At 38.8% G+C, this 14,863-nt stretch overlaps 1 protein-coding gene across 4 annotated transcripts in view; it reads right to left on the bottom strand.

Annotated features, from left to right (window-relative positions):
• LOC309665100 (contactin-associated protein-like 3) overlaps positions 1 to 14,863 on the bottom strand; it is a 235,150-nt gene that overhangs the window by 190,120 nt on the left and 30,167 nt on the right. For 2 of the 4 annotated variants that reach the window (XM_082471239.1, XM_082471240.1), the window contains exon 1: positions 3,607 to 3,853. The exons of the other annotated variants lie outside the window; for them this stretch is intronic. In XM_082471239.1, coding sequence (XP_082327365.1) covers positions 3,607 to 3,691 — 85 coding nt within the window. In that variant the 5' untranslated portion in view covers positions 3,692 to 3,853. Of the gene's footprint in view, positions 1 to 3,606; positions 3,854 to 14,863 lie in introns of those variants that run through there. 4 annotated transcript variants of the gene reach the window in all.

Raw genomic sequence — 14,863 nt, 5'->3', positions numbered from 1 at the left:
GAAGGGCACTTTTGACAGGGGAAGGAAACAAAAGAAGACTTCTAGAGAAAATTACAAGTACTGAGATTTAACAAGGTGCGGATGAGTGTGTAACACTCACTAAAATGAACCCCTGGGTCTATAAATATCATCATTTACGTCAAATAATCACCATCAACAGCGGCTGAAATGTCTAACACTGGCTTCAGTCCTTTTCAGAGACTTCAGTCCTTTTTCTTTTCACTGGGGAGTAGAGTTAGGGAGGACAGCAGCTACTAGCTATAGCTGGCACTTTACTTATACGGGGAAAATAATTCAGCTGTAAATTAACTTCCAATTGTGTTGTTCCTTAATCGGGAAAGAGTGGACATTACTCCTCAAAGTGACATGCGATCCAGGAGACAGATTTACAATACTAAATATGCAATCAAAATACTGACATTTTCTTATTCAGATTATATCTCTTCTTCCTCCCCCCCCCAAAAAGATCTGAAAGTTCATAGGCAAATAGTAGATTCACAGGGATAATCCTAAAACAGAGAGCTACTGCCCTCTTCCACTTGTGGCTCATGGTAGGAAGTGAGCAAACCAACCACTGTCTGCACAACAACTTCTGGAAAACAGGGCTCTAACTTGGAATCTATATTCTAACTTTCCTCTTGCATTCTATTTAAGAGGATAACTCCATTAGAATAACACTTTCATCTTGACTAAATACAAAGAGTTCTAGAAGGCAGACCAAGTAGAGATGCACAATTTTTAAATATCAGGTCCTAGAGGATGCTGTCCATTCAACTTGTTTTATCTCCAAAAAGACAGAGAATAAGAGAAAAAAAAAAAAAGCCCATGTTTTTGGCTATTTAGAAACATTACTCTCGCCCTGTGTAGACTCCTCCTGACTTAAAATTTCCCATTAATTATAAAGATTCATGTCAAAACATGGATAATTTCTGAGATGTCAAATGTTTCAACCAAGTCCTGAATGAGAGTATGTCTTATGCCAGAACCTCACCCAGGTTGACCCCCCCCCACCCCCCCCCACCCCCCCCCCCGTCTGACTAATTTACTACTGAGAACCAGTTGTAAATAGAGGAAAAATGTCACTGTATACTTTTGGGGAGAAGATCTTTACCTTTTTAAAAATTTACATACAGTTCTCATTATTTTATCAGGGCTTAAGAATATTTCATTTTTGTTAGTTTTAAAGTCTTGTCTGAAAAGATTACTTGAGTTCTTAAAACACTTCTTAGGAATAAAAGGTTAGCGATCAAAAGACTTGAGCAAATGCTGGTGTTCGTGATTTCTTGTTGGTAGCCTAAATCCCATCCTGCTGGCAAACTCCTCTTTAGAATTTCTCAAATGATGGGACAGGACTAAAAGAACCCTCTACCTTGATTTATGTAGTAACAAATTTCAAATATGGGTTTGAAATACCTTGCTTCTATATACATCTACACATACAAACAAACACCTCCCAAATATTCGAGAGTTAAGGAAAAATCCAATTGGTCAAATTAGCTAATCTAGACTATAATAAGATTCATTCACCATTACTTCTACTGCTACAAAGGATACTGTCAAATGAGATTAGCAAGCAATTATCAAACACAGTCTGTGTACCCTCTATGAATCTTTAAGTCTGCAAAGACATTTAAATATATACTTGACACTTGAACAACTATAGTAGCCATCTTTGCGGTGACCAAGGACACTATAGTATCTAAAATGTTCTTAGCCATGCAAATTTACATAGGTACTTTTAACTTACTGAACTTTTAATCAGAGTACTAAGCACATCTAAATAAAACAGAAGCTGAAAAGTGAAAACTAGCATTGACATTTGAAGAGTCAGCCAGAGACCCAGACGAACTGAGCTTAGAGATATATTCAATTCAGAAAAGGATATCTGCCTGGATATTCAGACATGGAGCACCTCAGAGCATGTGACTCTTAAAAAAGATGCTCAGTATGAAGAACATGATACCTCTGTGGATTTCAGGGAATAAAATACAAACAGAAAATAAAGAAATATCAAAATAACTGATCTTGCAATATCCTGTAATCACAACTAAGGAGACAAGAAAGGCAGCACAGCACTCTGCTTCTCTTATGAGGGAAGGATTTTTGAAGCCATGTTTCCTTTAAGTAAGAGTGACCTCTGGTGACTTTTTAATTGCACCTCAGTGTACTATGTTAAATTATTCTATAATTCTTTTATACTAGCAAATCATTTAGTACTACATTTTTAATTTCTTAGCAAAGTGATAAATGCTTTACTGCAGGACCTAAGGATTTCATGTAAATGCCTCCATTTTAATTAATTCATGGAAATTGTGCCCAAAGCTAAATTAAAATTCTGTCTGAAACACGGGGCAGTATTTTCTTAAAGGAGACTAAGGCTCATTTTCAGGAGTGACTCATATAATATGGCATTAAATCAGCTGATACTAAATGATGACAACACAAACTTATCACAGCCTCGGGGCATATATGGATGAATGCTGGAAGGGTAACTATTTGTACAAAATGCTTTTCACTTTAGCACAAACTTCCTGGTAAGGGCAGAGTTCCCCAGCCCACCCCACCCCCAGATAAAACTGGATACCCAGCAGCAAGGTCGGTTTCTAACATGCCTACTAGCACTTTCTTGAAATGCATAATAGCTTGCCTTACTCCCTACAACCTGATTTTAAAAAATTCTTGAGGGGGATGGGGCCTGGATGTAGGACTAAGGGGGCTTTCTTCAAATCCCTTAAGGAAAGAAAAGCCCTATGATGGAGATTTCAATCTGAATAACACTTCGAAAACTTTTTCCGATTTCCAGATTAAAATGCCTTGAGGTCGGCTGAATCAATTTGGCTAGCATCTTTAGATCAGACTCACATTGCCAGTCCAGAACTGAGAGGTTAATACATCTTCACTGAACCAACAAAATGAGAAACACAGCACATCACAATATACAAGCATGTGCACTTGCAAATGAACCTGAATGGCAGGTTATGTTTTTCCTTGAAGCAAAAGCCTTCTAATTCTGAGGGGTCTATCCTTCTCGTAATTCTGGGGACTAGCCAGGTTTGCCGCCTGGGCTCTGCTGCGGAGCCTGCCCGCCGCTGCAGCGCCCGAGTTCTTGGTACCCGATTCCGCAGGGCGCCAACTGCAAACATCTACGCTAATGCAGGACCCGGCCAGGTCGGCCAACGATTTCCTTTCTGACATAAATCCTGCAAAATGTATTCATAGTAAAAAGAAATAAATGACATATTGGCATGCTCTTCTCTCCTCATCTCCTGCTATTCTCTCTCTCTGGTCTCTCTCCGCCTCAATATTCTCATGCTAATTTTAGGTTTTACTAGAACTTGAGCTTTCTCAATGAATATTCAAAACAACAGCACACAGACAAAATTCAGCTCACAGACAAGTCAAAACAGGCTTTGTGTATTACAGACTTGACAAGTGGAAAAACCATTGTAAACCACCCTATCCAAGCGTTGGGACTTTGCGATGTTTTTTAAATGCCTCATTTTCAGAAGCAGACCAGTGATTCCATTTGTAAAATTCAATTATTTTTTTTAAAAAACACGAATTCGCAGTTAACAGTATAAGTTTTAAAAGATTTGCTGTACTCACAAGTATTCCCTGATGCTAATGTACTCCAGGGCTGGGCAGACAAAAGAAAGAGCATCCTGAGACAGGCTCCCGCGGCGGAGTCCATGTTCACAGTCGCCGGGGCTCCCCACCCCAAAACCCAAGGTGTCCAGACAGCTGCTCTGAGCCGGAGTCTGCAAGCTCCCTCCCGCTCGGGGTAGCTAGCGCTCCCTCCTCCGGGCTCGGCGAACCCGCGCAGCCGGCGGGGCGGGAGCCCCAACCTGCAGCCACACCCCCACCGCACCCCCACCCCCACCCGCTCCTGCCGCGCTGCGAGCTCCACGCGTCCCGGGCGCTCCTGGCGGTGGCGGGAGGAAGTGCGAGTCAAGTCGGTGAAGGTCTTCAACCTGCGCTCGCTCCGAATCTGAATCCGAATCCGCGGTCCTACCTCCTTCACCGGCAGGTTTCCCACTCTGAACAGCTGAGCAGTTCAGTGGACTTCAGTCTGAGACCGAGCTTCACCACGCTGATGATGCTTGAGCATTAACACCGATGCTAGGAAAAATGTGAGTTTTTTTTTGGTTGAAAAGAAGTTAGGACAAGTAACTAACCCGGTTTGAAGAAAATATTTACATGTACTGAGAACTGTTGTAAAAAAGACTGCTTTTGTTTTCCCAACTCATTTAATGATTCATATTTAAAAATAAAAACCTAAAGAACCTTATTATGGTAATCATTTCGAAATATATACGGTTATATATACAGTGTTATGTGTCAAAATACATCTCAATAAAGCTGGAAAAAATTAAAATTAAAAAATAATTAATTAAAACACCGACCCGACTTCTACTATAATGTCAGCATTTTATTATGTATATTCCTACTTGGAGATTTGAGAATTGTGGTCAGCAGATATATAAAACTAAAAACTGGCATCCTGGGAGAAGGAATCTTACTCCAAATATCATCAGGGAAGTGACCTTATGTAGGTAAACTGAATACACTTAATTGAAGAATGAAGAGTTTTGAATCAACTTCTATATACTGTATGTGTATTCTTTTCCATTCAAATTCTTTAATACAATTACCCAAAAGTTCATATTGAAAAATGATGGAATAGAAAAGGCATCTTAAATAAATAAATAAATGGATAGATAAATAAATGGATAGATAGATAAGCAGATAAATAAATTGTTTCAGAGTATACAGATAGAGGCCTGATGGCCCATGGAGGAAGAAGGATTTCAAGATCCATGACCTTGAGGTAAGTCACATGGCCTCCTCTACTTCCTAAAGAGGCTGCCAGCAGATGTAAATGAAGGAGGTATGAGCATGGCATCACTAGGATCAATACTCTCCTAAAACTGTGACCAGACTCATGACAAATGTGCTGAGACTTAGGAACAGTGTCCAGGCATTCTTGCACCATCCAAAGTGATCAGAATATGAAAGTAACTTTAACCCTGAGTAGGGCATTATATGCCTGAGAACAAAGCAGAAAAGCTGTTTTTATTATTTCTATTCTGCAACCTGGGTAAAAAACAAAAACAGGAATAGAAAATGTAAATAGCTTGGCAAGGCCACAGAATTTACAAGTAGAATTTGACCCAAATATGTAGATTCTGATCCCAACTTTCCAGCTTTCTCCACTCCTACTCAGGGCCCCTGGGAATCAGGAACTCTTCCCACCCACCCCATCAATCAGCAGTCCCGGGAAACACTGAGCAAAGCTTGCTCGGAGGGTGCATTTAGAACCTTGAAAAAAGCCACAAGCGGTAGAGTGACCTTCATTTATTAGTCAGACATTTTCCTAGTGCCTAATACATGTCCCAGAACCTGAATATGGTATTTCTAATTTTTAAAGCAAATATAAATTAATGATTTACATTAAGTGTCTAATATTTTTTAAAGCCTATACAACAGACAGTCTGTGTGTGTGTGTCTGTGTGTGTGTGTGTAATCTAAATAAATGGTCACAGCATTCCTTTGAAGTAAACGTTACTATGCCCATTTAATGGATAGACAGACTAACCTCAGAGAGTTTAATGGATGTGTCACAAAGCAAGCCAGACTTGGACCAGGTCAGCTGAGCTCTGAAACCCCTTCTCACTGGCCCTCAGGTCTCTGAAACAGAAAAGTTGTCACCTGTGAAAACTCTATTCAGTTGTTCATGGGAAATCCATTTAGAATGGGTTAGAAGGCGCCTCAATAATTGATGTCAATTAAAACCAAAAAGGACAATGCTGGTAAATTACTTGAGCAGACATTCAGGATGGATTTTCCAAGTCAGAGATGAAACAGCCCACGAGGGATTGAGATTTGCAGGCAGATGTCCTTGTGCAGTGCACAGCATTGACCACTGGACAGCACTGGGGCTGTTACATGATCTTCCAAGACAAGGGCAGCCCCAGGTGAGGAGGCTTGAAGAGACCAGGCAAAGCAGGGCCCAAAGCAGGGACTTGCTAGCAGACAGCTGATGCGACGCCTAGTTTTACCCCTTTCCAGCTGCCTTCTTTCGCTGGAGACTTCGTGGCTTTGTGCCTCACTTTTCTTGTTTGTAGAATGGTGATGATAGCCAGTCATAGAGCCATTATTAAATTACAGGTCTGAAACCCCCACAAAGGGATGGAAACTGCTGAGCATTCCACATACCAGCCCCAGAGCTGCCCTGGGAGTTGGTACCCACCCGTGAGACCCCCGGCAGCTGTTCAGCATCTGTGATCCTTAGCTTCGTTGTCTGTTTCATAAGATAATAGAAGTCTTACCAGCAGAGAACTGATCCAAGGGTTACAGGAGAAAATGAATGTCAAGTACATAACACCATGCTCATCCACAGGGCGCTGGATCAGGTAGGCTGATGCTAGAGCTCCAGGCTCAGAGGAGAAAGGATGCCTAACGGGACCACCAAGGCCTCCAAGCTAAATCCCTGCAGGTCAGGGGCAGTCCGCTGCATTCTGTGACCTGTTTCCACAGCCCTTTGCTCTTTTATATAAGAAAGATGACAGATAATCAACAAGGACCTACTGTATAGCACAGGGAACTCTACTCAACATTCTGTCATAATCTATATGGGAAAAGAATCTGTAAAAGAATGGATACATGTATATGTATAACTGAATCACTTTGCTGTACAACTGAAACTAACACAATATTGTAAATCAGCTATACTCCAATATAAAATTAAATTAAATTTAAAAAAATCAAAACAAAGGAAAGGTGAAAAAAATGTGTAGATCTAATCTTGCACATTTCTATAAGTGATGATTCAAACCCCACAAATCACGCACGCGCATATATGTATGTGTCTGCAGAGTTCACACCAAACACAAAAGAGAACTTGAAATCAGCACACGTCACAAATAAAAGACAAGAAATCAACTTCCGATGTTCAGAAGTGTGTGGACCCTCATATGTGTAAGTGCAGACAGGCTGCCTAGGAAAGTAGATTCTAAGTGAAACTACACCCTTGGCAGTTCCTGACCAAAGTCTTCTGTTTTCCTGCTCACCTGGGAGCAGTCTGTGCACTCAGGATTCCCTACCGAGAAGAGGAAGGATCAACTCACCCCACCCGAATGAAATCCTTTCTCAATGCTCTCCATAGATCAAAACATGACTCCATTCATTTTTCTTCTTTATTCAGCAGTTTTCTCCCTGTAAATTATTTCTGCGTGTTTTATCTAAATCTGGGAATACATTGAACTTTACTCTTGTAATGGGAACAGATTTATCATTAAATCCTCTGAAAGAATACTGTGAATAAAATATCATAGTATTTCTATTAGGAGTCATTTTTCCCATAAGCCCCCAGGCAACAAATCCTGAAGAACAATTATGGAGAGACAGACTGCAGGGAGAAAAACTGTCACATATGTGATAAAAAACACACTGCACGGTGTCTTTGCAGGTTATCTCTGATGAGCTATGTTCCCTATAACTAGCCCTTGGAAGCCCTGGTTTTAACAACCAAAGGATTATGCATCTAATTACATAAAATCTCAGCTAGAGAATGGTCAGCCTCATATTGTTACCCGAAAAACTAGGTTCGCCTCTTGGTGGGTGTCGAGCCAAAAGACACAACCAAGACAAAGAGTGAGAGAAGGAAGGATTTGTTACTTGCAGCAAGTAAGTAGAACACCAGGGATCTTTCCCAAAGCAGTGTCTCCCCAAACAGCAAAACTGGGGAAGTTTTAAGCTAAGGGTACATGTATATTCATGAAAGGACTTGGGAGGTAGGCAGAGCCCAGGCTTTAGTTGATTGAAATCCGGAGGATCAGAAAAGGTCAACGCCATCATCCCTTAGGTTCCTTTTGACCTGGTGGTTGAGTGCTTCAGGCTAATCTTTACCATGGAAACAGAACTGGAAGTCTTTACAATTGATACATTATTACTATTGCTACTTCTCTTGTCTGATAACAGTCAGCATTCTTGTTTTCCCTTAAGATCCTTAATTACTGAGACCTGTTCAAGGGCAAGCACTCTGGCCAGGCTTAGATCACAAAATGTCTTGTACTAAATTAATAGGTGTTCTCTTATGTCCAGAAAGCCATGCCTGGTTTTCTTTCTCCATAGACCCCCTACCTTATCTGCTTATAATATTTCTTTCCAATTCAGCCCATTTCAACCCAGGAGGACTTTTGGGGACTAACAAACACTGGTATCTAAGATAGAACAAACCACAACTAAGAACTTGAAGTATAAAAGCAATACTGCATGGTATTTCCAAAAGTACTTAATAAACATTTCACAGGATTGTGCATAAACAACACACTTTTCCTGACATTCTGGCACAAGTAGAATCAGAGAGGCTTAACGTTAAAATGAAGTGCAGAGTCAGCTGTCCAGCATTCTACCCAATTCAAGCACCACAGTCTCCAATATCATCTTGCACACATGTCCACTGATGGCAGCAGCTGAGGTGCATACATATAGAGAAAAGGGAGATTCTAGAACTTCCTTCTATCATATCACAAAGAAGGATAAATTCACAGAATCAACTACATGAGTGTCCAGGAAAAAAAATTCTTTTTTTTTTTAAACTTTTTAAATTGAGATATATTATACCCTTTAAACAAAATTTCTAATTTTATGAAAGGCATAAAAGGTCACAATTTTTCTTTACTTCTTTGGGGTAGGAAGAGGGAGGCAGAGTTGAGTGTATCCTTAAAAGTCCTTTTCTAATTTAAAATTAAAATCAACATCTGATCTTGACCTAAGAATTTTTCTATTGAGGTATAATTGACATAGAGCACTATATTAGTTTCAGGTGTACAATTCAATGATTTGACATTTGTGTGTATTGCAAAATGAACATCACAGTAAGTCTGGTTACCATCAATCACCATACACAGTCACAGATTTTTTTCTTTCTTCTTGTGATAAGAACTTTTAAGATTTACTTGCAGCAACTTGTAAATATGCAATACAGTATTAATAACTATATTCACCATGCTATACATTACATCCCTGTGGCTTATTTATTTTATAACTGGAAATTTGTACCTTTTGAACCCCCTTCACTCATGTCACCTACTTCCCACCCCCATCCCCATCCCCCCAGTCTGGCAACCAACTATCTGTTCTCTGTATTTATGAGCTCCTTTTTTTTCTTTTTAAGATTACTCATATAAGTGAGACCATAGGTTATCTTTCTCTAACTTATTTCACTTAGCATAGTGCTCTCGAAGTCCCTCCATGTTGTCACAAATGGCAAAATTTCCTTTTTCTTAATGGCTCAATAGTATTCCAGTGTGTGTATCACATTTTTTTAATCCATTCACCCATCAATGAACACTGAAGTTGTTCCCATGTCTCAACTATTGTAAATAATTCTGTAATAAACATGGGTGTGCATATATCTTTTGGAGTTAGTGTTTTCATTTTCATTGTACAAATACACAGAAGTGAAATTGCTGGATCATATGGTAGTCCCAGTTTTGATCTTTTGAGGAAACTCCATGCTATTTTCCATACTGTCTGTACCAATTTACATTCCCACCAAGAGTGCACAAGTGTCTCCTTCTCTCCACATCCTTGCCAACACTTGTTATTTCTTATCTTTTGATGCTAATCATACAAACAGGTGTGAAGTGATATCTCATTGTGGTTTCGATTTGCATTTCCCTGATGATTAGTGACGTTGAGCATCTTTTCCTATACCTGTTGGTCAACTGTATGTGTTCTTTGGAAAAATGTCTATTCAGATCCTTTGCCCATTTTTAATTAGATTGTTTGTTTGCTATTGAGTTGTGCAAGATCTTTATATATATTAGATATTAGCCCATTATCAGATACATGATTTGCAAATATTTCTCCCATTCAATTGGTTGCCTTTTCATTTTGTTGATGGTTTCCTTTACTGTACAAAAGCTTTTTAGTTTGATGTAGTCTCACTTGTTTATTTTTACTTTTATTGCCTTTGCTTTTGGTGTCATACCCAAAAAATCATGGCCATGACCAATGTCTAGGAGCTTACCGTATATGTTTCCTTCTAGGAGTTTTATGATTTCAGGTCTTAAATTCAAGTCTTTATCCGTTTTGAGTTAATTTTTGTATGGTGTAAGGTAGTAGTCTAGTTTTATTCTTTTGCATGTGGCTGTCCAGTTTTGCCAACACCATTTGTTGAACAGACTGTCCTTTCCCCATTGTATATTCTTGGCTCCTTTGTGATAAATTAAGTGACCATATATGTGTGCGTTTATTTCTGAGCTCTCTATTCTGCTCCATTCAGCAATGTGCCTGTTTTTGTACCAATGCCATACCATAGTTTTGTAATATAACTTAAAATCAGGAAGCATGATGCTTCCAGCTTTGTTCTCTCTTAAGATTGCTTTGGTTATTCAGGGTGTTTTGTGGTTCCTTACACATTTTAGGATTTTTTTGCTCTGTTTCTGTGTAAAATGCCATTGGAATTTTGATAGGGATTGAATTGAATCTGTAGATTGCTTCTGGTAGTATGGACAGTTTAACAATATTAATTCTTCTAATCTATGAGCCACAGAATATCTTTCCATTTATTTGTGTCTTCTTCAGTTACTTTCATCAGTGTCTTATAGTTTTCAATGTACAGGTCTTTCACCTCCATGGTTAAATTTATTCATAGGTATTTTATTCTTTTGATGCAATTGTAAGTGGTATTGTTTTATTACTAGCATATAGAAATGCAACCAATTTTTGTATATTGATTTTGTATTCTGCAACAGTACTAAAGTTGTTTATTAGTTCTAACAGTGTTTTCTTGGTGGAGTCTTTAGGGTTTTCTATATATAATATCATGTCATCTGCAAATATTGACAATTTTACTTCTTCCTTTCCAGCTGGATGCTGCTGATTTCCTTTTTTTTTTTTTGCCTAACTACTCTGACTAGGACTTCTAATACTATGTTGAATAAAAGTGGCGAGAGTGGGCATCTTTCTCTTATTCTTGATCTTAGAGGAAAAGCACAGAGTATGACATCAGCTATGGGCTTCTCATATACGGCCTTTATTGTGTTATAACCAATTTGATTTTATTGCACAGAATTGAATCTAAATTCAACCATAAGCATTTTAATGATTATAATTAAAAGTCTTTTTAAATTTAAAACAAGACTGAGAACTCGTAATAGTGCTGGTTAATTAAAAAAATACACCCTTAAGTATTAAGTTTATTCCATAATTCCAGTGATACTTTTTAGGCTGAAGTACTGATGAATGAAGTACTCCAATGTAGAGGAATCTTGAAAATACTCTGAGTGAAATTAGTCAGTCATAAGGAACCATATATTATATGAGCCCATTGATATGAAATGTCAGAAAGGGCAAACCTATAGAGACAGAAAGTAGATGAGTGTTTGCTTGGGGCTGTGGGAGATGGGAGACTTGTAGGCTAGAAAAAGAAAGATTTCTTGTTTTGGAAATTGATAAAATTTCCAAAATTTTTTTTATCAATAAAATTGATAAAATAGATTGTGGAGATGAATGCACAACTCTGTGAATATACAAAAAAACAATTGAATTGGACACTTTAAGTAGGTGAATTGTACAGTAGGTGAATTATATCTCAAAGCTGTTTTTAAAAAGGAATACAGAAACTCTAGAAAAACATTGAATCCATTGACATCTACTTTACCACACTATTCCAAATAGAAATGTAACTGAAAAATGGGAGTTCAAAAACATAAGCAGCAATATCCGTTATTTACTGTCATAATAATGTTGTGAATCAACCAGAAACCTCAGTGGCAGACACCACTTTACTGAGCTCAGGGGTCTCAAGACCACACTCTTGGCTCAGCAGGTGTTCTGGTCTCCTGCGCACCTGCCTTGGGGAGGCTATTGTCCGCTGATGGAGAATGGCCCCATCTGAGATGACTGGACTTGTGTATCATTGCACAGCAAACAAACCCAGGCACCTCTCACTGCGGTGGCACAGAACTAAGAGAAGAAGCAGAAAAATACAAGTCTGTTCTGATCTTCGTGTGTCACATCAGCTGGCACTCCATTGACAGAAGTAAATCTCATAACCTAACTCGGGATCAAGGGTCGGGAGAACAGATTCTGCCTCTTCAGTAAAAGGAGCTGAAAAGCCATGTGTCAAAGAGGGTGAATCCAGGAGCGTGAAGAATGAGGACCATTTAGACCTCAGTCTCTGCCCAGCACAGGGTATTTGTGATGTAAGAAAACTGAGCAGAAATTAAATATTTGCCATCTGGCAGCTTCACTTTCTCACCATTTTCACTTAAAATTGTATCAGAGGGCTTCCCTGGTGGCGCAGTGGTTGAGAATCTGCCTGCTAATGCAGGGGACACGGGTTCGAGCCCTGGTCTGGGAAGATCCCACATGCTGCCCAGCAACTAGGCCCATGAGCCACAACTACTGAACCTGCGCGTCTGGAGCCTGTGCTCCACAACGAGAGAGGCCACGATAGTGAGAGGCCCGTGCACCGCGATGAAGAGTGGCCCCCGCTTGCCGCAACTAGAGAAAGCCCGTGCACAGAAACGAAGACCCAACATAGCAATCAATCAATCAATCAATTAAAAAAAAAAAGACTCCTCATTTCCTCCTCTTCCCCTTTAAAAAAAAAAAAAAATTGTATCAGAAACTTTGAAATATCTTTCTGTTTCATCTTGATTTAGATAATAGAAACATTTAACATTTTTGTAATTTAGCTCAAATAATGGCTGCATAATTCAAGTAGATTCAAAAGCAAATAGAATCTAACTTATAATAGCAAGTTTTGATATAAATGCCACTGGATGATACTGTGAGTATGTGACATGAGCTGGATGACTTGCTTTTTAATTATAGGAACTTTTAGCTTTTGCAAAGATAACTACTTTTTAAAATGCTTTTCTAGATGTTCTTGTCTTATCACAGAAATACATTCTTATATGTACATGTATAATTCGCATAGAGAAGTGTTACTAACAACTCCCTACACACACACACACACACACACACATACACACACACTTCCATTGCTCTACTGTTATGTCATTGACATAACTGATGAAAACTAGTTTCCTTCATGTCCATACACACATTTATAGGATTAGGTTCATTTTCCTTGTATTGTAATTACAATATGATGTTATTCCTCAGCTTGAACTAGATTAAAATTTTGCATTTGTATTTTTCATTTCCATGTGGAAAATGAAATCTTATTTTTGCCTGTCAGTCTAAAACCACTTTGAATCGTAAATTGGTCTCCTATGGTAAACCTTTAAGACCTCTTTTTTTTGTTGCTGTAACCTTTTCTACATGGTGGACTTTATTAGTTACATTAATTAAATAACAAATGCCCACCTTATTGAGCTGGGTATGCTTTAATCCACAGGCACAAATCAAAAGAAAGAAATGATTATAACATTAGAGTTAAAAAACAAAAAGCTTTGGTTGATTTTTTTGTAAAGAATGGTTGAAAAGGAATCTAAAGTCGTTCCTTTATTTGAAGGCTTAAGTAATTGTACCTGCCAGGTAATAGATGAGAGGGAGGCCTCTCACTTACCACCCCCTTTTGTGTGTTTCAATTACTGGGAAGGTTAATGGTGCTGAACAGCTGAGGTATGAAGGCACCTTTCATTATCTTCCCCATCAGAAGTCCCCAGAGCCCGTTCACCTTCCCTCTTGTTTATGGGAAAAGACACAGTGTTCTCTCACAGCCCAGAGTACATGAGAACCAACTTCTCACAGCCTAGCAGATCTTTGCCAACACTTTCTGGAAAATAATTCTGCCCCTTTCAGAGCCAGCGTGCAATGTAATTTGAACTCAAATACCAACATCATTTAGAATGACTGAAATAATACCTTGATCTTGTGATTTGTATAGTCTCATTCTTCTAAATTTTAACTTTAATGATGCTTATTTATTAAGCAAGTACAGAGTATATGGGCAGAATTTTTCTTTGAATATTTTATATTGAATGAATTGAAATAATTGGGATGTTAAAGGACTAGGGAATGATAATGAACATGTATGCACTGAAGCATTTACTCTGTACTAGGTAGGTTCTCTTCTGTATCATATCCCTTTAAGACCCCTCTTCTCTGAATATCGTCCTCCATGTTGACTCCATCAGGATTCACTTACCTAGAAACAATAGGTAACCTGTGACCAGGGCAGATGTTCAGGGAATGGAAAGGAAATTACGGCTCCACCAAACCTCTCTTGCACAAGTACAGATGTGTTTGTATTTAGCCTGAGACAAAAACTTTGTTCCTTTTCCTTCATTATTGTTCCTAACATGCAACAAAGGCAATTGTAGGAAAGGCAGTGTGGCCCTAAATTCCCCCTCAGCTGATCTTTAAGAACTTCAGACATTTTCCAAAGAAGATTTTGATCTAGGGAAGGACATCAAGCTCCAAATTAAGGTGGAATATGTGGGAAAAAGGTCACTGGGATAGGGTTGCCAGGTAAAATACACCATGCCCAGATAAATTTGAATTTCATATAAATATATAGTTTGGGAGACATACTTACAATCAACAAAGATAAATCTGGCAACCTAACATTGCACTGCACGGTATAGATGGCAGATGATTTTAAAAAGGAGGGTCATGGGGATATAAAAAAAGAATGTGAAACTCAGAGTTTTTTCTAGGGTAAGGGTCAACAAACTGGCATGAGGTCCAAATCTGCTTTGTTCCTGTCTAAACAATGTTTCATTGAAACACTGCCACACCCATTCATTAAGTACAGTCCAAGGCTGCTTTCACTCTGCAGTGGCAGCGTTCAGTAGTTGCAGGCCCACAGAGCCTAAATATTTACTATCTGGCCCTTTAACCAAATAATGAAAAATAAAAAGTCCCAGTTAAACTGCTA

The sequence above is a fragment of the Balaenoptera physalus genome (assembly GCF_965194825.1).
Source record: "Balaenoptera physalus genome assembly, chromosome: 7".
Classification (NCBI taxonomy): Eukaryota; Metazoa; Chordata; class Mammalia; order Artiodactyla; family Balaenopteridae; genus Balaenoptera; species Balaenoptera physalus.
Note: the sequence above shows the minus strand (reverse complement) of the source record. Positions and strands in the feature narration are given on the sequence as shown.